Here is a 23253-nt window from a genome sequence, read left to right as displayed (position 1 = left end):
TACAAGCATGCTGCAATGCCAGGGCAGAGCTCTGCCAAGGCTGCCCTGGATGGCTGGGCAGCTGTAGGGGGTATAGCAGGCAGGGTGTAGGCAGCTGCCTGGAACAGGCAGCGTTTCATGCCTTACCACTGTCCATGCAATAATCCCCATTTCCCCCTGGCCTGGCTCACATCTCCGTGCCCTGCCCGGGGTCCCTGCGGTCCCAGCTTGGGAGATGCGTGACAAAGCGAACCCGGCTCTACCTGCCCCGGCAGCCAGCTCGGCCAGCGTCCCCCCACAGCTAGCACCTCCCCTGCTTGCTGTGACTGATATGGGGAACCTGGTGCTTTTATTAAACTCTTTGCTTCCTGTTTTAAGCTTAATAATAAATTGCATGTCACATTATGGCTGTGTTTATTAAAACCCATTGGCGTGGGCTCTGCTCTGCAACGGCATTTGAATTATTGAAAGCAACCCCCCGTAGAGACCTATTTGCTGCAAACGCAGGAGGATTTATTTCCATTTTGTTTATCAGATGGCGTAAGTGCTGGGTGGAGGCAGGGAAGTGGTCTTGGTCTTTTCATTTTCTCCCTGAACCAGCATAGCAGTGCGAAGATGTGCTGTGCAGTGGGCACAAGGGAAAATGCCACCCCCCAGAGATGGGGATAGGTTAGGGACAGAAGTCCTGGGTGTAGCTGGTGACTCTGCCCTGCTTGTCTCCCTGGCTCTGGTTGAGTTCCCCATGCCTGGTTGCTCCGTGCCTCAGTTTACCTGTTAGCAGGATGAGGTTACAGCGCTGCAAGTTTCCATCCAGGAGAGACCAGCATTCTTCTCAGGCTGGCTGAGTCCCCTGCCAGAAGCCATCCATCTCCCACAGGTGATACCCATGGTACAGGGGGACCAGCAGGGTGACCATGAGGGGGTTTGACATTTTTGCAGCCCTGGTCTAAAGCATGCACCCCAGGACAGCATCTGAACACCTCCAAGCTCTGCCCCATCCCAGCTGTGCCTGCTACAGCCACCCAAAGTCAGTGTCAAGAGCACACTCTGGCTCCTGTGAGCATCTTGAAGGAAACTGTCTTCATCCAAGCATCCATGTCCCTCGGGATGGCATCGCCCCTCCCAGCAAGGCAGAGCTACTGCCAGGGGCAAGAGGAGGGCATGGAGCAGGCAGGGCTGGATTTGAGGTGTCGAGGTGCTTCAGGTGTGCCCAAGGCCCCATGTGCCTTTGCCGATGACCCAGCACAGTGGCAGGGCTCAGCATGGCCGGTGGCTTTGCCAGGAGATGGCACTGTTTAGCGGCTAATCATGCCAGTAGCCCAAATCTGGACTCTGGGATGGAGGTGCAGATGTGCCTCCTGCTTGGGCCCAGGGTGGGGGCAGGTCCTGGCACCCCCGAGGGCAGGGAAGGACAGAGATACCGTGCTTTCGCTGCTGGATCCTATTTACCTGCCAGATCTGGTGGTTTCCCTGCAGACCACAAGACCCTATGGCCAGGTAGCTGCTCTAGGTGCCTGCTGCCAGGTGAGCTCTGGGCAGCATCAGGGGGTGCAAGGATGGGGTGTCAGGTTGACTGTTTGGGGAGCAGGGCACCTTGGTGTCACCGCTGGGTCAGCCATCAATCACCTCGGTGACCTCCTGGCCCATGGTGGTCCCTGGAGAGGTCTGGGGACCTGGATGATGTCCCTGCACTGGAGGCTGGAGCAGTGGGAAGAGTTGAGGTCCCACCGGCAGCCTGCAGCAGGGGCTGGGTGTGACACAAACCACAGGTTTGGGGCAGAAAGCAGCTGCTTTGGAGGCTGGGGGGTGTGTGTGGGGGGCTGCTTTACCTGAATTTCCCCCCTACCAGCCAGAGCTGTGAGCACACAACAGGGGTGGCCAAGACGCTTGATGGTGGCAGGACAGGGCCAGCCCTGTGCATGTCCCTGCAGGGACTGGGGTCCAGTGGGTTTTTAACTGCACAGTTTTGGCTCTGTTAGCATGTGTCTTTAAGGTCTTTTGGGTGCCAGCAGGACGAGCCCCCTTTTCTTGGTCCCCAGCCTCATGGTGACCTCTGGTACCCCAGGAGCTGCCTGCACCCCTTCTCACCCTGGGCGGCCGGGAGATGCCAAGGCTGGTGCATGCCTGGGGCCAGCAGCCACGTTAGCGCTTCCCGGTCCAGCTGACCCCATCCCTGACGTCAGCCTGACATTTGGGCCGAGCTGCTGCTCTGAGCTCAGGCAGCTGGGCTGGCAGGAGCCGCGGGGGCCCCTCCGCCCCTGCTGCCCCCAGAAAGAAACCGCCTCAAAAGTCAGTCAGCGAAGGCATTTGGCACTGCACGCTGTTGTGGCATGATCTCTGTCCCCACAGTGACACCAGGCGAGGTTTGGCTGGGTCCCCAGGACCCTCCAGGTGCCCGGAGCCGAGCAGAGCATCAGCTGCCAGCAGAGCCGGGGGGACTCTCTCCTCGGGGCAGGGGCTGTGGGAAGCATCCAAGCAGCTGGTGGCAGAGCTGACCAAACGTTTTTAGAGCCAACAAATAACCTCAATTAAGCTCTGTGGCAGTGACCGATTCCAGCCGTGCAGTGATATCGGCTCCTTTAATTTTTAAGTGGCCAGAAATGGCAACACTGGGAGCCGGGCCGGGGGGGGCGGGGAGGGGGCACCAGCCCCCTTCGTGCCCCTGGGACTGCTCTGCCACCCCTTGTCTCCGGGGGAGCAGAGTGCCCGTGCTGCCCTGCTGCAGGGCCAAGCTGCCAGCCTGCGATGCAGACAGCCCTCGCTCACGCTGCCATGCAGGGAACCTGGGAGATGCAGCCCCCGGTTTGGTTAATTTTGGCCAAGCTCCCCCACTGTCAGCCACCACATCCCCGCTGCCCTCCCTACAGGGCAGGAGCGGGAGCTGACAGCATCACCTGCCAGGTACCCGGGGGGTACCACAGGGACTGGGTGCGGAGCTGAGGAGGGCAAAGGCTGAGGCCAAAATGCGGATGCGCACCCGTGCCCAGGCAGGGCATCTCCCTGCAGAGCACACAGAGAGCCCGGGATGGGGGTCCGACCCATCCAACCCACCACCCCCCCAGTCAGCCCAGCACTGCACCCACACCCAGTACGACCTGGATTCCTGCCGACGAGGGCAGGGTGGGCAGGGTGAGCCTGGCCCTGGGGAGGGTTGGCATGGCAGCCCTGGCTGGGGGCCAGCCCCGGGCACCGGCAGGGAGCCCAGCGAATGGCTCTCGTCGGCTGAAGCGCCGGGATGCTCTCGGGTTTCCCCACGGCAGCCTCAGCCTGAGCGTGGCCCAGTTCCACCAGCCAATTTGTGTGTGAAATGGGGAGGGGATCAGGATGGGTGAAAACGCCCCAGTTTCTCTGAAAGCACATTTTTCATCCCAAAAAAACCAAAATAACACCCATCACCACATTTGTGTCCCTGGTCCCTCTGAACACCTTCCACTTCTGATGCAGCAGCCTCAGGAGGATGCTATTACACTGTTGGAAGGAGAAACTGAGGCACGGGTGGCTTCTGCATTTCTCCAGCCAAGAAGGGGCTTGCTGCTAGAGAGGGCAGGCAGCCCAGCAGGCAGGCAGGAAGGCAAGGAGAGCGGTAGTGCTGCCGGCTGCACCCCGTCAGGCTGCGGCACCGGGGCCAGGTCTGGCCCAGCTTCACCGGCTGCAGGAATTTTGCTCCGCTGCCAACTCCAGACAAATCCCTTTTATTTGCTTGTTCAGGTTTCAATGTCGTAATTGCATCATCTGAGCCAGCTCTCGAGAGAAAGAGGAAGGAAAGAAAAAAGAAAAAAAAAAGGGGGGGAAGGAGAGCAGCACAGCACCCAAGCCACCAGCCTCGTCGCATCCTGCCTGCTCCTGCCTGGGGACAAGCCAGCTCCTTCCTCCTGGGATCTGGCTCCCTGCCACAGCTCCAGACCTCCCTGGAGCTGGCACTGAGTGACCAGGGGTGGTTTGGTCCATGGTCTCAGAAGTCCTGTAAATGTTGGTGGTTTGGGTGGCAAAGCACCCCTTGAGTGCGAGCTCAGCCCTGGGATGCTCGTGGGAAGGGTCCTGCCAGCCTTCTCCAGGCACGGAGCAGCACAGAGCAGCTCTGGGCTTCCTTCTCATCCTCCCCCAAAATGGCAATTTGCTCTAAATCACCAGCTCTGGGAGGCTGGTGGGTTTTCTTTAAAAATGGAGCGTTTCCAGCAGAAATGGGAGCCTCCCTGTCCTTCCCCAGCCAGGCACAGAGCTGCTGTGCCCCGTCCGTGCTGGCAGGGCTATGGTCACCTGGGCGCAGATCTCCGTGTCACAGGCACAGGACCCTGGAATGAAAATGGGCAGAGGCAGGATGGGACCCAAACTGACAGGGTTGCAAAGAGCCAGCCTGATGCATCCCCACCGCACAGGGGATGGTCTGTTGGGGACCCTCATCCCCATGTGAGGTGAGAGGGGCAGGACCCGCACCAGGATGGGCAGGAAGGCTCCTCAACCCAAGCACCCCCACAACAGACAAGGTAGCATCCACAGCGTTTGCCCTCTTCCTCACTCCCAGAATAATCCTTGTGGATAGAGGACAGTCACCTGGTCTGTGTGGGTTTTGACCTACATGTATATTTTAACTAACATTAACTGAAATGGCAAAGTAAAGAGCTGCTTGGTAGGGAAAGCACAAAGTTGGTTGAAAAAGTGTTTCTGACCACAGGGGTGGTTGGGTCAGTGTTGTCCAGGGGAGCAAAGATAGCACTGAAAACCACAAGTGTCTGGTTTCCTCAAATCACTACTTTTCTGTTCAAAAACAAACCAGGAAAGAAGGACGTTTTGGCAGCAAGTTCCCCAGGTCCTGAGGAGAAGACTGGCTGTCCCTGCCTTGGGGGACACTGATAGCCCTGAGGGTGACACACTGGGTGTCACAGCCAGGTCCCAGTCCTCTGCTCCAGCTTCCCCAAAATGTTTGTACAGGGCAGAGATGTCCCTGCCCTGGTCTCCCTCCCGGGGGGGGGCCACCTCCATCCCCAGCACCAAGTCCTTGTCACACATGGCATGGCTGTTCCCACAGTGTCCCACCAGCCACCATATCCCCGCTCCATGCTGGAGGACAGACCCACCCTGCCCCAGGCAGAGTCTCCCCCGTCCCAGCCCTGCGCCACCAACCAGCCGGTGTCCCCTCCCCAGCAGGACCCCCCCTCCCTGAGCACCCCCAGCAAATGGATGCGTCACCCTGTCCCTCAACCCCAAAAAAGAGGCCACTGTGTCAGGACTGCTCAGAGAAGGAGTTTTGGGCTGGGGGGATGCTTGTTCCCGAGATGTCCCCGACCCCTGGGTATGCCCACAGTGGGCAAGGTGATCTCTGCAGCCAGACATCCCATCTCCGGGCTAGTAATAGTCCTCCTCGCTTTCCCCATAGTCCTCAGGCGTCGTGCGGGGCTTCGGCAGGGAAAAGCCTGTCAGGTTGAGCTGATCTGAAACGGCAGCATGGGGACGATGTGACATTGTCCCCCCCCAGTGCCTGTCCCCTTCCCTACCAGGACCAAAGCCAAACCACGCATGGCAGCTTGCTGGGCCATCCCCAGCACAGCCCTATGCACCAGCAGCTCCCACCATAGCAGTGCGCCCTGCCCAAACATCCCTTCCCTCGTCCCCATGAGAGCGTGGGGACAAGGACACGGTGCTCACCCGGCGTGAAGACGGTCAGGCTGGCTAACGCCACCACCTCCCCAACCCTGTTCTTGGCGAAGCAGCGGTAGGTGCCTTCATCTGTCACCCGCACGCTCTGGATCTGGAGCCAGCCCGTCACTTCGTATTTCTGGGGGCCGCCTCTGAACTGTAAGGTGGGGGATTTTGGTTAACAGTGGAGCCAGAAAAGCCACGTGTGGGACTGGGTGAATGGGAAGGGGGATACAAGCCCAGGGAAATACTTTGTCCCCCCCCACCCAAGTACCACTTGGGGGCAGGCGCAGACCACCTAGAAGCAGGTCCCCCCTTTTCTCACTGCCCAGGGGAGGTGGGGGGAATGGGCATCTTCTTGCCCCCAGGAGGGCCTGGGAGCCCTGCTTTGGGCAGGACCCTACAGACGTGCCCTGGGCTCCCAGCTGTGCTCCCAGTCCCACCATGATCCCCAAACAGCAGGAGAATACTGGGGGCAATGCTTTGCAGGGTGGCAGAAGCAAGCGGGTATCTATGCCACGGGAACAGCCAGCCTGGGATGACTCAGAGGAGCCCAAATCCCCTGTTTTGGCAGGCAGTGAGGTCCCAGGATTGCTCTGGCGCCAACCATGCTATTTTCTGTTTGTCCCCAGCAAGAAATAACCTTTTCCTGTGACCCAGCTGGGCTGCAGCTGTGTTTGCAGGCTGCTATTATGGTGCGGTAGCCAGGGGTGGAGGACAGCTGAGTCTCCTCCAGCCAGGCAGGGTAGCCCTGCTTGGGGTGAAGGTCCTTGGCCAGACCCTGTGACAGGCTATGGGGCAACATGAAGGTCAGAAAGACGGAGGGGGACCAGCACGTCACCCTGCAACGGTGCCACGTCCCACCTACTCCCCTGGCTCCCCCCGTCCATCCCACAACAGTTTCCTTCCCGCGGCCCCTGTGCCTCTGCCCACACCCTCTAATGGCTGGGTACGCCCAGTTGGGCACTATATTTGGGGCTGGCCATGGATAGGATGCCAACCTCTGGGGCTAGCAGGTCTGGGAGGGGAGCCCTGCTCAAAGCAAGGGGCAGAAAAGGGCAGGGACTGCCTGAGTCTGCTGGTGGGAGCAGAGGATAACCCAGGCCAGAAGGCACCTCAGGAGATCTTCTCCTCCAGCCCTGCTGGTGGGGCTGTGAGTGAAGCCAGCAGGCAGGGCAAACTCAAGCCAGGGAGGAGGGAAACTCTCTGCTACAGGACTCTGCAGGTCCTAAAAAATATTCATACATTCAAAAACTATTAGAGAAAATTGCAGAAGAGAGCTATGCTGAAGGCTCCTACTATCGAGACACCAGCCCTGGCTCAGCCACTCCTCAGGGTGTGCAGGCTCCAGTCGCCCTTTCTCATCCCCAGGCAGCCAGGCTTGGCCACCCCCAGAGGATGACCATCCTCAGGTCTGGTTGCCCCTGAGCTTTGGGAGGGGCTTAGTCACCCCAGGGCCGTATACCCAGCATCCCAGGCACACCACTCACCTGGACAGAGATGTGGGGGTCATCTCCGGGCAGCAGCATCTCTGTGCCGTCCTTCCTCCACTCAATGGATGCCATGGGGTAGGCAAAGACCTCGCAGCCAAAGATGACGTCCTGCCCAGTGACGTTCCACGTATCGTAGGGAGGAGAAGTAATCTGGGGCTCTGGGGAGGGAGGACAGGAGAGCAGGTTGGGCTCAGACAGGGTCCCACCCTTGGCTGGTCCCAAGAGCTCTCCTGGGCTGGTCTGAACTAGTCCCCTCTGGGGTGGGAGCATTTGGCTCACGTAGAGATGCCAGGACCCTTCCCATGCCCCTCTCCTCTCCCACCTATGGCAGACCCTCACCTTTCCCCAGGACACAGTCCCTCCTCACAGCCAGGACTGAGGGCTCCCTCTCCTGCCCTTCTGGCCCATGGGGGGTTACCATCCCTCCTGGTCTTGCTTTCCCCATCTGTGCAGTGATGCTCAGGGACGCACGGGCAGCAGGAACAGTTCAGTAACAGCAATGCCACAAAGCAAAGCTCTTCTGTGCAATCAGAGCATGCTCCTCCTGCGGGAGGAAAGGCCAAAGGGCACTCATCCCTGAGGCTGATGGGGATGGATGAGGCCTCTGCTCTGGCACCAGGCTCATGCCAGCAATTAAGGGAACCAGCAGGTCTCCGGCTGCTGTACGGAGCCAATACCTCTAGGTCCCACATCCTTTCCTTGGAGGGATGGGGTGAGGACTACCTACCCACAGATGCTCCAGGATCTGGCCCATAGCATGAGCCAGAGGTGAAGGGAAAGCCTTCACTTCTGAATATACCTGGGGGAAAAACTCAAGGACATGATGATCCACAGAAAATGATGTCAACCTTGACGCCCTGTGGGCTGTAGTGACAGCACTGGGTGACTTGTGCAGGCTGGGGCACGGCGTCCCTGCCACTGCCTGTCCCCCCAGCCTCCTCCTGAGTTTTACACAGGAGATGGAAATCATGCAGCCGAGTCAAACCAACCCAGGTTTCCATTTGCAGGAGGCAGTTGCACTTCTCGGGAGCGCCAGGCCAGCGTGAACCTAGCACTGCTGCCAAGAATTTGCTAACAATTCCCTGGAACTTCCCCATCTGCTCCAGCAGGATTTGCTGCTTCCCATAAACCCCGCTCCCACTTGGCAAAGCTGCTCCCAGACCTCTCCAGGCACTGGATCTGCAAGGGGCTGCCACGGAGCACCACGGTGGAGGGACTGGGGGGGCACCTGTCACTCCGTGGTGCAGCCCCCAGCGCTGCCGTGTCCCTGTGGACGCCGTGGGTTTGCTGCCAGGTGAAATAATTAAGCCAGACCCCCATTGCTTGTCCCTTCCCCAGAGGTATGAGCATCCATCCTGCTGCCTGCACAGCCGCTCTGGGGGCACTACCTGACTCGCAAGGACCCTCATGGGCCACGGTGAGATTGGTGTCGGGGTGGGCACGGGCGACCTCCAGGAACCTGCAGATCTGGGCGTAGGTTTTGCCGTCGGAGCCGCAGAGGGCCAGGTGGGAGACACAGGCACACTGGGGCTCAGGCACCTCTCCGTGCCGCAGGTCCCCGGCATCCAGTCGGCACTCCAGGTTCTCCCCGCACTTGCCGTAGAAGTGGTTGGTGTTGTCCAGGTCGCAGATCTGTCCCTCCAGGTTGGCACACTCCCAGCAGCAGTCGCAGGCATCCCGCACCGTGCCAGCCAGGCACCCGCGTGGCGCCGGGCACTCCTCCGGCTGGCACTCAGCGCAGCCCTCCCCTTCCTCCAGCAGCCGCTGCCAGCCCCGCTGGAGGTAGTTGGAGGTGCTGGGAAAAGCCTGGCCCAGCTGGAGCAAACCCCAGTGCAAGGAGAGCAAGGAAAGCACAAGGCAAGAGGAGCTCAGGGTCTTGGCTTCTGACATCCTCACGGCAGCTCCTCTATCCCGGTCCCACCATCACTTAGACAGGGATCTCCGGCACTGCCCTGGCTTCCCTGGCTAGATTTGAGCAGCCATCCTGGCCTGCAAGGAGGGAGGACATGTGTTACCAGTGCAGGGACCATCTCCCACCCCTCTGGCTCCTGGCTGGCTTGCCCCGAGCACAGTGCTGTGTGATATGCAGGGGTGGGTTGGTCCCAGCCCCTCTCACCCCGAGCCCCTCTGCCATGTCCTTCCCATCCTGAGGCTCCCTGACTCCTGCCAGGCTCCTCAACCAGCTCCCATCCTGGAACGCTGAACATCCTCTGGTGGGATAAGGCTGCTGACCGCAGACTCACCAGATTTCATCCTTTTTCCCTGACAGCCCAGCAGGCAGATCCCAGCCTGCTGTGACCCCACCACGGCCCAGGGAGCCATGGGGCTGGCGGGGGGCTAGACAGGCTGCTCCACACTGTCATAGCTCAGATGGTTTGTACCCTGCTCCTTGGCTCCTCTTGGGAAACTGTTCCCAGCCAGGTGCCCCTTTCCTTTCCCCATTGCTTTGCAAGAGTCACGAGCCATTTTTTCCTCTGTCACCATCCAGACAAACGCAGTGGAGCGGCTGATCCTGCAGACAAGGGGCTTTTTCCACGCTGGAGGCAGCCAGCCGAGAGGAGCCGAGACAGCAGGATGCTCCCAGTCATGCCTGGCTTTTGTCCTCCTCCCCTCCCTGCACCATAACCCCTCTTTTTAGGCACTTCCTGCCCAAGCAGGGGCTGGAACACCCCCTAAGAGAGCTTTGTGAACCCCCCAGTTATCTCACAGGCAACGGGCTGAGCACAGGGGAACTCAGCGCATAACTGGGCAGTCAGTGGGCTGGAAGCAGGCCCAGCATGGTCAGCCTGTACCGGCACAGTGGCATCCCTGTCCCCAAACCCCAAGCCTGCATTACCTCCCAGGTAAGCAGAGAGCCTGATCTGTCCCTGGGCTTCCCATCCCTGCTGGGGGGATACCTGGGATCTTGGAGCCCATCCCTGAGGGCATGATGATGAACTGAACCCTTTTACGAGCACGCCCCAGCCCCCAGTTACACTCTGGCTGCTTTCCCTGAGATGGAGTGAAATTACTGTCCCCTGCCTCTGGGGCACCCAACAGAAGTGAGCCAGGCTGGGGAGGGGACCCAGGCGACCGGGCTGCCCCCTCCCCTCCTGCTGGGGACAGCACCGAAGGGCTTGCTGCAGCCCCCTCAACTGCACCCTACAGACCCCCCACCCTCTGGGACTAACGCAGCCCAGAGCTGGGGTGATGGGGATGGCCAGGTCGGTGGGTTTGCAAGGCCACACACGCACACCCCCTGGATAACAAACTGTGAAGCTTTGACCCGTTTAGTGGAGACCACCAAGCTCCCCAGGGGTGGAAAGGGGCAGGGGGTCCCGGTCCTGAGGCCCCTCCCAGCCCTCCCTACCCCAGGCTGTACGGAGCAAGGCTCCAGCCCCCAATGGATGTGGGGGCCAGGGAAGGGGGGGATAACTGCAAAGTTGGTCTCTGGCTCCCCAAGTCTGGGGTGCAGGCAAGGGCTGGCTCTGAGGGTCCTGGCTGAGTCCTGGGAAGGTGCACGGTGTCCCCTGGGGCCCCCTCGAAAGACCCCGGCGGGAACCACCCTGCTGTAAGCAGCCACTTACCGGAGGTGCCCGTGCCAGGGAGCGGAGGTTTCGGGGGGCCACTGGCGAGCAGGCGCGGGTGTGCAGTGGCCGTGGCGGCGGGACTGCTGGCCCCCGGCTGCTCCGACACCCGCCGTGATGTCAGCAAAACGTGAGTCCCCCCGCCCCCCTCCGGCCCACCCCTGGACCGGGACCCGGCACCCCTTCCCTGCCGGGGTCCTGCCACCCACTGCACCCTGGCCCCAGGGCTCTGCCGTTCTGGCCCCCCGACACCAGCACCTCCCCACAGACCCCGACACTGGGGTCACCCCAAGCCATGTATTGGGCTGATGCCCTGGGGTAGGAGGGTGCCAGGGTGAGGGGGCAGAGACCAGCTTTGCAGGGGTCCGTGGGGAGAAGTGAATGAAAAGGAAAAAGCCGGGGGTGGGCATGGCTGGAGAAGTAGGCAAAAGCATCTCTCAACCTGTAATTTGGGTGGGAAACACAGGCTGAAACACTAAGAAGCTGCTGTAATTAAATGGGGGGAAAATTCCTGGGGGATGCCTGCACTCACCCCACCCCAGGAGCCAGGTACAAAGGGGGTATTGGGGTGCAAGCAATGGCATTACCTTGGCTGGAGTGGAGCTGTCAGGAGCAGTGGTGGGGCTGCTCCACGTCACAGCAGTGCAAAACTCATGTGCACACAACTGGGGGTCCGGAGCCCCCCAGTAAGCTGCCTCACTGCTCCTTGCCTCAGTTTCCCAGGCTCTGAGGAGCGGGGGACCCAGCACGCCTTTGCATCAAAAACACATTGTGCATTTGCATCTTGCTCCTGCCACTGTGCCGGGGGGATCCCACAGCCCACTCCGCTCCTCCAGGCAAGGAATTTGTGGGATTTGCTTCCCCAGTGAAGCTGAGGCAAAGCAAAGCTGCTGCAGGACCCCTCAGAGGATCTGGTTTCCTTCACCACGCTGCAAAAATCTGCTTTTGCTTTCCAACACCCTCCTGCAAATTTGTTCCGGGCTCCACAACTTTCACTCAGTCACATTGTGAAGCCGGCCGCAGCTAATGACAGAAAATGCACCAGGTTTTGGCCCCCCTAAATCTGCCTTTCCCAGCCAACTTCCCCCCTCCACCCCCCCCGCCGCAGAGGGGGGTTTCCTGCTGGCTCTGCCTTCAGCCTCGCTTCCCACTCCCCCTCTGTGGCCCCCAGCCCTTTGGCTCAGGGCTGCCTCCCTCCCCAGCTCCCCTCGCTCGGCCCATCGAGTGCCGTCCTGGCGTGCCACAAGTTTTCAGGCCTCACATCCGTGAGTTGCCGAGCAGCTGGGGCTGCAGCTGCCTTGGGAGCGGGGGAAAAGTCAGGGAGGGCTGAGGTTTCCCTACCCGCAACCCCCAGAGCTGGTTCAGAGCCTGAGCAGAGAGGAGACAGGCTGTAGGTGACCCGGGGCGGGGGCTGAGCCCCCTGGGCGGCCCCTGCTGCGCCCTGCTTCCCCACCCTGAAACAAAGCACCACCTGCGTGTTTGGGCATCCCTGCACCAAAGGGCACCCTTGCCTGCCCCTGCGTCACACGGGGGCAAAGCAGCAGGGTGAGCCTGGCCCCAGATGCCACCTTCAGCCCACACAGCTCCTGGACATCACAGAAATAGAGCCAGCACTTAAATCCCAGGCACCTCTGAAAAGTGGGGCCAGTGATGGTCCCTGGTTATTTGCTTCTCTTGCCCTTGGCAGGGGGACATGGGGGGACAGGCCCCAACTGCTGCTGTACTTCCCTACACACCAGGACTCCAGCCCTGGCTCCTTCTCCCATGTGCTGTGACCCAAGTGCCCAGTGTGTCCCTGTCCCCATGCGGTTACCATGGCCTCTGGGTGGCTGGATTCATCTGAGCATCACTGCAGCATCTGCCACTTGCCATGTCTCCGGATGGAGATCCCCCGGCCAGAGATGAAATCCAACCACAGATCTGAGCAGGGAAAGCTCCAGCCATGGCGCATCACAACCCAGCACCTGGAAGCCATGGGCAGCTCAGCTCAGCTAAACAAGATGGAGCTCAAACCTGGCAGGTAATTAAACCTCCTGCCTAATGAGACTATTGAATGTGCTAGTAAATAGTAACAGCTACGAATGGAAGATCTAACCTGTGCTTAACAAGGACCTGTGCTCAATCACCCCTCAATTCAATCAGCACCACCAGCTGCACCCAGGACTTGCGGCTCTAGTTGCTGGGGGCGGATCTGGGGGGCAAAGGGTGGTCACAGCCCTGTATGGCCTGGCACTGGAGTAAATCACATTCCTGGCTCCCCACCTGTGCTGGCCAGTTATCCCTCCTTTCTCCTCACTTGCCCAGAGCCCAGTGAAGCTCCCGAAACTGGGCTTTGAAGGTGCAGCAAGCCTCAAGCATCAAAGCCCCCTCCTCCCTCCCTAGCAGGTTGCTCCCCATCACCATTTCCCCCTGCTGTGATGGTCCCGCTGAAGCCAGGAGTCTGTGGATCCTTCCAGCAGACCCACAGCCGTGGCATTCCTCCAGAGCTCTGTCATCAGGATGTGCCCTTGATGGCAGAGCTGTCACAGCAAGGTCCAGGGTGCCCCCACTGCTCCTAGCCCCACTGATTCTCCCCTTGTCCTGAGCTGATCTCCTGGACCACCCCACGGGGATCTAGGGCTTCCAGCGGTCAAGGCCAAGGAAAAAAAACCCACCCTGGAAAAAAAGCCCTGGGCCAAGTGACTCAACGCACGTCATATCAGGGAGGGTTGGCGAGCAGCGTTGAGGCTGGTGGGGACAGGAATGTGGGTTATGTCACGGCAGAAGCAAACATCACCAGGAGATGCTGGGACAGGAGTGCTGCCAGCACACTGCCTGGGGCCACGGGGGTTTCATTCTGATAATAAACCAAACCTCCCTCGTTTCATCTCAAACCTGCTGCTCCTCACCATTTCTTGCTGCTGTTCGGATCAGCCTGACACAGCCGGGATCTGGCCAGCACAACTCCAGGCTGTGTGGCTCTCAGCGGGTCCCATCCACATCCCGGGGGTCCGCAGTGGGGACAAGGGATGGGCAGCAGGCAGGACCCGCGCTGGGAAGCAGTCGGGCTCAGGTTTCTCCAGGCTTTTCCAGAGCAAATTCCTCCCAAGAACAAACCCGTCAGCAAATTCTTGGGGAAACGGTTGCAGCTGTGAGCAGGAGAGACGGGGGGGGAGCTCTCATGCCGGCCCCGAAGAGCGGTGGCTGAGTGGCGAGGGATGCTCCGGTCCCCAGGCTGCTGCCGTGTCCCCGCCCGCAGCCCGTCTGTCCCCTTCTCCCGCAGGAGCCGCGGCTCGGTGGGGCGGGATGCGGCTCGGCTCCTTCCCCGCAGGAATCCCTCAGTTTTCGCTGGGATTTTTCCACCAGCCCCATCCAAGAGCAGATCGTATAACCCGGGGCCAGGAACCAAGCGTGCAGCGGGGGCTGCGTTCCCGGCGATGCCCCACCTCTGCCCGGCGCCCCGCCTGACCCGGCCGTGCCAACTTTGACACCTCCGAGGCCGGGTTAGCGCGGTTCCCACCGCTCCGCGACACGCCAGGCTCCCCCCGGCCCGCAGCAAACAAGAGCATCCCCTAAACGTTCCTACCGCCCGCCATCCCTGCCCGAGGGGCTGACCCAGCCGAGAGGTGCAGGCAGGCGGTGCAGGCAGGCGGTGCAGGCAGGAGGCTGCGGGGTCTCTGCTGCCACCTCCAGGGCGCTGCTGGCCTCGTCCCCATCCCCTTGCCGTGACACTGTCCCTGTACCTGGGGCCTGCAGATCCTGGAGCAACGCATGGCCACCTCAGTGTGTGTCGTGTCGTATCCCCCCCCCCGCCATCTACCTGCACCTCAAAACAAGACCCCCCTGGGAGCCCACCCTGGGAGTCCCCACCACAACATACTGTCCTGAGGGGCTTGGGGACTCTCCTGGTGTGTAGGGACCCTCTGCTCAGCCTGCCATGGATGCGTGGGGCTGCACAGACCCCCAGCTGGGATGGGTGCTCCAGAGGGTGCTGCCAGCTCGGTGGTCCGCTGCGCCCACCTTTCCCCAGGCTACAGCAGCGCCAGAGGGGCTGGGGTACAGCCAGGGAAGGTGACCCACCGCCAGCACCCCAGCACCCTCTGACACCAGCGATGGGCGCTGGGAGGGGGAGCCTGCCTGCCCCTCCTGCAAGAGGCTGCCCATTTCCAGGCGTCATTAAAGAGCAATTAGCTGGAAATTAAGCTGAGAACAAGTATTGATTAGCTCATTAAGGCTGGGGGAGCCGGCTGTGGCAGTAGGAATTACTGCCGCTCGCCCTCATTATGGGCAAGGTTAAAGCTTGTGGTTGGGCAGCTCATTAAAAATGCCAGGGACCAATCGATGTCCCTGGCCCAGTGCCGCCCAGCACCCCTGGGGACATCCAGCTGCTGCCTTTTGGGGACTGGCCCGTGACCTCTGGGATGAGCCAGCTCAGGAAGGAACCGAGCATCCTTGTTCCCCTGCATCCACTGCTGCATCCTGGGCTCCCCTGCAGAGGCAGTGGTGTCACCTTTGGGCATGTCAGCCCCCCAAAACTCACCAGCCAGGGGGTCACCTTTTCCTCCAACCAGGGGACCCACGGGGACAGGTTCCCCCCTAGCCCAGCAAAGTAACCAAGTCTATGGGCTCACAGCAGTGCTGCCAGCTCCAGGAGAGGACAGCCAGTGTGGCTGGTTTGCAGAGCAGCATCCCAGACCTGCCCCTCAACAGAGCTGAGTTTGTCAGGTCTCAGCCTAGCACTGCCAGCTTGTGCAGGTGGGGGACAGACCAAAGGGGATCTCAGGGATGGCATGAAAGCAGCTGGGGACACAGGGACAGGCGAAAGACACTCAGAAACTCCATGTGGCTGAGTGCTGTCGTGCCACCCTGCCCCGTACCCCGGCCCCACAGCTCTGGGAGCTCATGGAGTGAGCCCAGACCCTGCCAGGCCATCCAGCCAGACCCAGCCACTCCGGTCCTCTGTCCCCTCTGGTGTCCCTCATCCTCATCTCTGCCTCTGGCAGCTGCCAGCATCACAAGGCCAGCTCCCTGATGGTGCGCACACAGAGGGTGTCCCCTCGCAGGCTGGTGGCGGGGGGGGGGGGGCAGGTGTCATCATTATTTTTGTTTTCTTTGCACTACCCTGGAAATATATTGTATTCTCAGCTAATCCTGTTCAATTACACCACAATAAAACACATAATAAAAACGTAATTCATTTTTCCCGAGCGCTCCATCTCCCTGTGTCTTGGCAAGCTATTAAAAATTTGTCTTCATTTTTCTGGCAAGAGCCTTGTACCTTTTCATCTTTAATTTATGAGAGCAGAATAGCTACTGACAAGCCCTTATTGCGCGGCGAGGGGCTGCATTATTTATAAGCCGCCAATGGCTGGCTCAGGGGAGATATTTGCAATATGCCTGGGCCGGCAGAAGGAGGGGGACGGATACCCGATGCGTCTGTCCCAATCCGCTCCCCCACCCTGGGTGGGTGCCGGGTGCAGGTGTCCTCCTGGTTGCCCCTGGCGGGAGGAAACCCCGGGGGGGGGGGGCAGCCTCTGCCAGCCCCTGCCTGCCAAGGAAGCTATGGCACAGGGTGGCTCTCGGCTGCCTGGCCCTTATCTTGCCTGCTGCTACATCTGCCCATCTCGGGCTTTGCAGTGACTCTCATTCCTCCATCTCGGCTCGGTGCAGGAGCTCCGCGGAGCGTGGTTGCCTCCGTCCCTCCTCTGCTTGCACGGACATCCATTGCTCCTTCTGCCTGCCCTGGCCTGTGGGTGACACAGCCACTGCCTGCAGGCTTGCCAGAGTCCCACGACAACAGTCATGTGCTCTCCGATAGCCGTGCATAGAAAGTGGGATAAAAATACCCTCGTTGGAGAGGCAGGCACAGGCCCGGGGCTGGGGATTGAAGCAGAGCGTCCTGTGAGTGGGCTGCAAGAGGGGGTGGGAGTGCGGGCAGAGCTGAGGCGGGGGGGAGGCTCCAGCCTCTCCAAACCAGCAGCATCCAGGGCAGCAGCTTAGCATAGCCCTCTGCATGACGGTGAGGTGCAAATCTGACTGTGCTAAAAAAAGCCCTCCCGACAGCTGGATGAGCTTAACCACACGCCGAGCCACCCGGAGCCGCTGCAAAGGCAGCGGGCTGCAAAACAGGAGCAGAGCCCGCCCCAGGGGGCACAGGGGCACCCCAGCAGCCCACCTGCCTGTCCCTCCTGCTCCCATCCTGACCCCGATGGCAGTCCCTTTCCACCATACACAAACTGACAAGCAACACACTTCTCTTTGCTTTTGGTTTATTATAAACAACCTGCCTTTATTATTCGGTACATATAGGTACATTATATGTATATCAAAAATAACTAGAGGAAACCACAGTGCACTTAAAGCTATTTGAGAAGGTCCACCTGAAAGCAAGCACCCCAGGAGGGGGTAGAGTGACCCCTTGGGGGGAGCCCAGCCCTGAAGAGAGATGGCATTAAAATGAGAATAAAAAGGGGGACACTCTGCTGGGATTAAAATGTGTCATTTGCTCTGGACGTGGAAGGAGCAGAAAGCCAGATTAAATCCCTGGAGCAGCCCAGAGGAGAGCAGAGGGTGAGCTGAGAGCACACACCCGGGCTGGGAGAGCCCCTCCTGGGTTCGAGCTGCTGTGTGCGCTTGAAATCGCTCACCCATGGCTATTTTGGGTATGGGGTGTTTTCTTCTCCGAAAGCTGCTCTGCCATCCCCAGGCACCAGCTGATGAACCACTGGGGAATGTGGGGTGCCTGCAGACAAGTTCAACCCTCAGACACCATGATTGTCTGCCTAGAGCTAAGGAGCACCATTTTCTTCCCCACCCCACATCCCCGCTCGCAAGGTCCCTGGTGCCACTGCCTACGCTCCCCCGTGCACTGCACACAGCTACGGGCACACGTGGGGTGAGCACGGGAGAAACACACAGGGGTGCCAGCCAGGAGGTCCCCAGGGCAGGGCTAAGCCCAGGTGTGGGGACAGGATTTGGCGCAGAGCAGTGCTGCATGGCTGCAGGCATCCCGGGAAGCGGGGCTGAGCGCCTGGAACCTACGGACACACGACAGCCAAGGGAAAGTGGCATCGGCCCCGAAGGGATCTGAGGGGCAAAGCTCAGCGATGCGCTGGCCTGGTGGCTCCGCAGCACGCATCTCAGCTGCCCCAGGAACCCAGTTCAGAGCCCTTTGTTGAAGTAGATGGTCTCCAGCTGTGGGTCTTTCTCCCGGATCCGAGCTTGAACTTCAGGCTCCAGGTGGCTCACGGGCATCGAGCTACCAAGGGGACACGGATGCAGAGGATGGAGAGGGGATACTCACTGGTGGCCTCAAGTTGGGAAACCACCTGCTACCACCCCTTCCCCATCTGCACCCCGTGGGGACAACGTCCCCACAGCCCAGCACAGACCGTTGGGTCTGTGCCACTGCGTGTGCACAGGGACGTGTGTGCGCAGACAGTTTCAAGCCTCTGACTGCTCAAAGAAACCAAAGTATCTCTTGGGAGTCAGAGAGCACAAGGAGCCCATGCACCCCCCGCCTGCACACCCTGCCCTGCCCCATGGGAGCCGCACATGTGTGCAAGATGCCCATCCTTACCTTTTCTGAGGGAAGAGCGCGCAGCACAGTGGGGTTGCGAACACCAAGCTGCAAGGGAAAGACATGGAGAGGAGAAGCTGGGCTGCATAAATCACCCACTCCCACCCGTGGCCTGACCCCAGAGCACCAAGGAAGCAGCCCAGAGCTGTGCCGGGTGCTCAGCCGGGAGATGAGCCGGTAAGGAGATGCCCTCTCCAAGCTCAAGACCCTGCATGTGGCTCCTGAAGTGGGGCAAAGCCTGTCCCTATCAGTGTGGGGCAGAAGCAATGCTGAGCAAGAGCCCATGGCAGGCTTGAGAGACGTCGAGATGGAGCAAAACAGCTCCCAGCCCCAAGACCTCATACTCCATCCCACCTGCCTAGGGGACACCAGCCTAGCCGAGCGCTGGCATCCCCCCAGAGGAGCTCTGGGATGGCTCTTGCCCCCCCTGCCAAGCAGAGTCCCCAGCAGCACTGCCCCCATACCCAGGCTCGGTCTGTGCCCAGGGTGACAATGCTCGTCGGCGGAGGATGACTTACCAGAGTCCCACCAGGCCGACCTGCAGAGGAGCGTTCAGGTACGGGTACCGCTGCAGGGGACAGGGAGAGGCTGCACGTCAGTGGGGCAGGTGGGGTTGGAAGGTGTCTGTTCCCCAATGGGGTGCCAGCCCCGAGGGGTGCCAGCACTGTGACAAGCTAGGGGGGTGTCCCTCTGCCCACCCTCCCCTCCCCGGACCAGCAGTACCTTCAGGAAAGCTCTCTTCTCCAGGGCGTTCATGATCACCGGCGGGATGGCTGGGGCAGAGGGGAAGGAGATGAGCTCCCAGTGCTCACAGCCCCCTGCCAGCCGTCAGACCCTGTCCCACGCTGCCAGGGACTGGCTGCAGCCCCCAGACCCAAGTGGAGGAGAGGACACTCACCCATGGCCGGGGCTGCCATGCCGATGCGGGACACCACCACCTGGAAAATGGCCTTCTGCGCTGCAGCTGTGGACTCGCCCAGACGGTTCCCGTTCTCGTCTGTGACGGGGATCCCCAGCTTGAGCTCTCTGCAGGGAGAGAAGGGGTGAGGGGGGCCCCAGGGCACACGGGGGGGCGGATCAAGGGACAAGGCAGGGACACCGCACAGGGGCACATCTCCAAAGGAGGTTGGTGTCTTCCTGTATTCCCCATACACTGCCTGCGTAATAGGTCAGGGGGGTCTCAGCTGGACCCACATTCACACTTGGGTGGGTCCTCAGCAGGGCTGGAGGGAGATGGGGAGTTCACAGCTGGCTTAACCGATAACCTGTTGGGATGCAACCAGGTGCTTGTACCCTCAATCCAACCCCAAAGTGTAAGGGATGCCAGCAGGACCAGGAAGGAAGTCCCCTGCAAGCCCAAGGCATTGCTCCCCCCATCCCCCACCAGTGCCTGGTGAACCCCAACATGAGCCCAAGCACCCCACCCCAGCCCAGGGGCTCACCTCTGCCTCATCAGTGGGATGTTGATGCAGTTGGCAGCAGCCACGGCTGCGAAAGGCACGTACCGGCCGATGATGGCTGGCAAGTGCTAGAGGGGTAAGCAGGGAGCGTGTCACGCAGAGGGTCTGGGCAGAGCTGGCCGTCCCCGCGTCTGCCACCATCTTCCTGCAAGACCCTGGGGTGTCCCAGCCCCACTGGGGAAAATCGTTCCCTCCTCCCCTGCAACTCCCAGCCCGTGAAAGCTGCACAGCCCAGGGGATCCGGGGGGTCCCACGTCCCCTCCCAGCCTTGGAGGTAGGCTGACGCGTGAAAGAAGCCTGGAGAGATCCAGCTGGGGATGGAGTGGGGTGGAGGGACAGGCCACCTCTGGAGCCATTGCTGGGGAGAGGGGCTACCTTGTGTGGGTGTCCCCAGGAAACCCCTTCCCTCCATTTTCTCCCCTGCCCCAGGTGATGGGGTGAATACCCTGCTCAGCTCAGAGCTCAGGGAGACCCACCATGAGGGTCCAGGTGCCCCAGCCAGTGATGGCCAAGGGCCACCTTACCTTGGTGAGAGATTTGAGCCCCAGCGCTGTGACAACTGCCCCTGTGGTCGCGCTCACATAGGCTGTCCCCAACTGGCTGCAATAGAAGGAGGTGACACCAATAATCCAGGGTCCCCCATATCTCACCACCCCCACAAAGGAAGGGACAGCATGACCTTCAATAGCAGCAGGACACCTGGGATCCTCTCCCAGCTCTACCACCAGCCCCGGCAGCCCCACTGGTGTCCATCTCTGGCTGCACCAGGTCCTCATCATCCCGTTTCATGACTCTCAGTATTCAAGAAGCTGTTCAAGGCACACCCCACACACACACCCCTGAGGATCTGGTCAGAGGGATGCTTACGTGGGGGTGATGGGTGCATCCCCGCTGCGGTTGGTGTAGTTGACGATGGCGTTGAAGGACTGGTTGACCCACTGCCAGAACAGCACGGCCGGCGTGGTCCTACCAGAGAGAGGAGGGTGCTGGTGGCACCAGGGGAGGCCACACGTGCTCTTACAGCAGGGGCGCGCTGCGGGGTATGGGATGCGTACCCTCCTCGCTCAGGGCCAGGAGGGTGCCCAGGCAGGGGACAACCCCCTCAGGCACCCTCCTGGTCCTGGGGTGAGGAGGGGACAGTTACCTGTAGAAGGTCAACATGCAACCAGTGATGGTCATGTTCATGGGGACCTGGGCGGACATGCGTCCCACGAGGAGCATCTTCTCGCCCGTGTCAGGATGGAAAGCCGAGTCATAAATGTACTTTGCCCGCCACAGCTGGTCCTCCGTTAGACCTGGGGGTACCGTGCCCGCCCTGCCAGGTAAGGGTAGCACCCATTAGGAGACCCTCTGCCAGCACCCATGCCCTACCTGGTCCCCCATCCCATGTGGGAGAGCTGGGAGATGCCTTGGGGATCAGCCAGGCAATTTGGGAGGCTGGCTTTGGCCAGGGGAGGCCAGCACTGCTCCCATTCCCGCTCCTGGGGAACGGCCCCGAGGCCATATCCTGTCCTGGAGTGGTGCTGGGGGTACAGCCCCCCAATACCTGTATTCTTCCACCACCCGGCGGGCCTCCTCCAGCGTGGTCCCCGAGAGCAGCAGGTTCCGGGGGTCAGTCACCATGAAGAAGTGCTTGGCCCGGCCCTGGAAGGTGCTCTGGTCCCAGCGGGGCTCCCGGATGTTGATGGTGGCAGGGAGGGACGGTGGCATCTTCTGGTGGGGGGGGGGCAATTATTTGGGATGTGGTGCCTGTGTGTCCCCCTCGCATCCCTGCTGGGGCAGCTCTGGAGCTCCCCCAGCCTGGGGGGACATGGGGGACATGGACACAGGGAGCCCCTTTGCAATGGAGCTGAGTGGGGACCCCCGAGCCCACCCAGCAGAAGGGACAGCTCGTGGGTGGGGTGACCCCACCACTGCACTCCCCTCACCCTGCAACCTGCCAGGGGGAGTCCCCCCAACCCTGCTTGCACCAGCCACCAGGAGTGGTTAGGGCCTCCCTCCCCCCCAGCAGGGCACCCCGGCCACGGGTGGGAGGACAGGGACTCACCACCTCGGGACTAGAGCCGCTGCCAGGCACGGGCGGGGGGGGGGGGAGCGGCGAGGAAGGCGGAATATCCCCCGGGAAAGCACCGACACACAGGGCACAGCCCCATTTCCACGCCCGCCCTTCCCCGCGAGAAGCGGGGCTCTGCTCCCCCGCCCCGGGCCGAGCATCCCTCTCCCCATCCCCCTCCCACGCATGACACGCTCCCCCCTGCCCCCGCAACGACCCGGCCCAGGGGTGCCCCCCGCACTCACGGCTTCCCGGGCAGCGCCCGCCGTGCCCGCGCCGCCGCCACCGCCCCGCTCCCGCCCGGCGCGCTGACGTCCGGCCTCGTCACGGAGGGGGGGGGGGGATGGGCGGCCCCACGGCGGGGGGAGGCCGGGCGGCGCCGCGCGGGGGGCGGCGGGGGCCACGCGGGACCGGGCCGGCTACGGGGGGGGCGGTACGTGCCAGGCCGCACGCGGCGTCTACCCCCCCCCCACTGATTGCGCGCGTGGGTGCGGGTGCGCGGGTGTACTCGAGCGTGGGCGCGCGTTATCACGTGGGTGTGCCCGTGTGTGCTCGCGTGTGTGTGCGCCTGAGCACTCCCGTGCGTGTCTGTGTCCGTGCGTGTGCGTGCACGTCGGCTTCCGCTCACTCGGGTGTTCGTGTGTGTTTTCACGTGGGTGTTCACGTGCGTGCTTCTGCGCGTGGCTGTGCGCACAAGGGTGTCACCGTTCCAGCCGTGCGTATCCGGCGTTTCACGGGGGTGTTGATGCCTGTTCCACGCGCGCCTGTGCTTGTAACGTTGTGCTCACGCGTGTCGCATTTGTGTTCACGCGTGGCACGGCGTCTCAGCGCGGCGGCTGCGTGCGAGTGTGCGCCTGCTTGTGCATAGGGCGGTGCTTGCGGGCACACGCGTGTGCACAGCTGTGCCTGTGTGCGCGAGCAGGGCTGCGTAAACGCGCGTGCAGCGGCGCTCCGTGGGTGTCTGTGAGTGTGTGCGCACGGGCCGCACGGCTGGGCTTGCAGGCGCGTGCGTGCGCACGAGTATAAACACGCATGTCGTGGACGTGTGGATGCATGGGGTGTGTGTGTGTGTGGGTGCGTGTCCCCACACCGGCCGTGCCCCCCCAGCCCCTAACCCAGGCGCTCCCCTCCCGCCCGGTGTCGGGGCGCCCCGGAGGTGCTGCCCCGGCGCGCAGCGCGGAGCCTCCCCCGGTGGGAGTGGGGGGACACCCCCGCCCCCGCCGCCCGGCCGCAGCCCCCCCGCGGCCCCCCCGGCCTCCGCGCATCACCTGAAACCGCCGCGGTGTCGGGTTCGCGCTGGCGGCGCCGGGCCCCGCCGGGGGATCACGGCCAGCCCGGGGTGGAGGCGATGCCCCCCGGGAAGGGGGGGACACGGGGGGGGACACCGGTTCGCATCACCGGAGTGAGCGGGACACACGTACACCCCCTCCCCTGGCCGTGCCTCAGTTTCCCCTGTGTCCCCCGGGGTGCCTCGCGCTAACGAGGAGCTCGGGGGGGGCACCGCATCCCT

At 61.6% G+C, this 23253-nt stretch overlaps 2 protein-coding genes across 2 annotated transcripts; both read right to left on the bottom strand.

Annotated features, from left to right (window-relative positions):
- Positions 1–3655: 3655 nt before the first annotated feature.
- Positions 3656–10812, bottom strand: KAZALD1 (Kazal type serine peptidase inhibitor domain 1). The gene is made up of 5 exons (XM_075758050.1): positions 10673–10812; positions 8495–9095; positions 7104–7264; positions 5623–5770; positions 3656–5408 (listed from the first exon to the last, which is right to left on the bottom strand). The coding sequence occupies exons 2-5, from the start codon at positions 8994–8996 to the stop codon at positions 5323–5325; spliced, it is 897 nt and encodes a 298-aa protein (XP_075614165.1). The 5' UTR covers positions 8997–9095; positions 10673–10812; the 3' UTR covers positions 3656–5322.
- A 6091-nt stretch (positions 10813–16903) lies between these two features.
- Positions 16904–23153, bottom strand: SFXN3 (sideroflexin 3). Its single transcript, XM_075758043.1, is given in 12 exon segments — positions 16904–17909; positions 18231–18278; positions 18749–18798; positions 18954–19003; positions 19129–19256; positions 19673–19758; positions 20215–20290; positions 20558–20656; positions 20835–21005; positions 21237–21403; positions 23012–23116; positions 23118–23153. Coding segments are annotated over 12 exon segments (1098 nt in total). The 5' UTR covers positions 23139–23153; the 3' UTR covers positions 16904–17812.
- Positions 23154–23253: the final 100 nt, after the last annotated feature.

This window comes from Balearica regulorum, chromosome 7 (genome assembly GCF_011004875.1).
Source record: "Balearica regulorum gibbericeps isolate bBalReg1 chromosome 7, bBalReg1.pri, whole genome shotgun sequence".
Taxonomy (NCBI): Eukaryota; Metazoa; Chordata; class Aves; order Gruiformes; family Gruidae; genus Balearica; species Balearica regulorum.
The sequence above is the reverse complement of the archived record's forward strand: the minus strand, read 5'-3'. Positions and strand labels throughout refer to the sequence as shown.

Bases quoted from the DNA above. Each gene is read 5' to 3' on its own strand.
- KAZALD1 (XM_075758050.1), bottom strand. From the start codon at position 8,996: ATGTCAGAAGCCAAGACCCTGAGCTCCTCTTGCCTTGTGCTTTCCTTG. The intron at 5,771-7,103 runs GTGAGTGGTGTG...CCCACCTTACAG, and splicing joins ACCCCCACATCTCTGTCCAG to TTCAGAGGCGGCCCCCAGAA. The intron at 5,409-5,622 runs GTGAGCACCGTG...CTGCCGTTTCAG, and splicing joins CCTGACCGTCTTCACGCCGG to ATCAGCTCAACCTGACAGGC.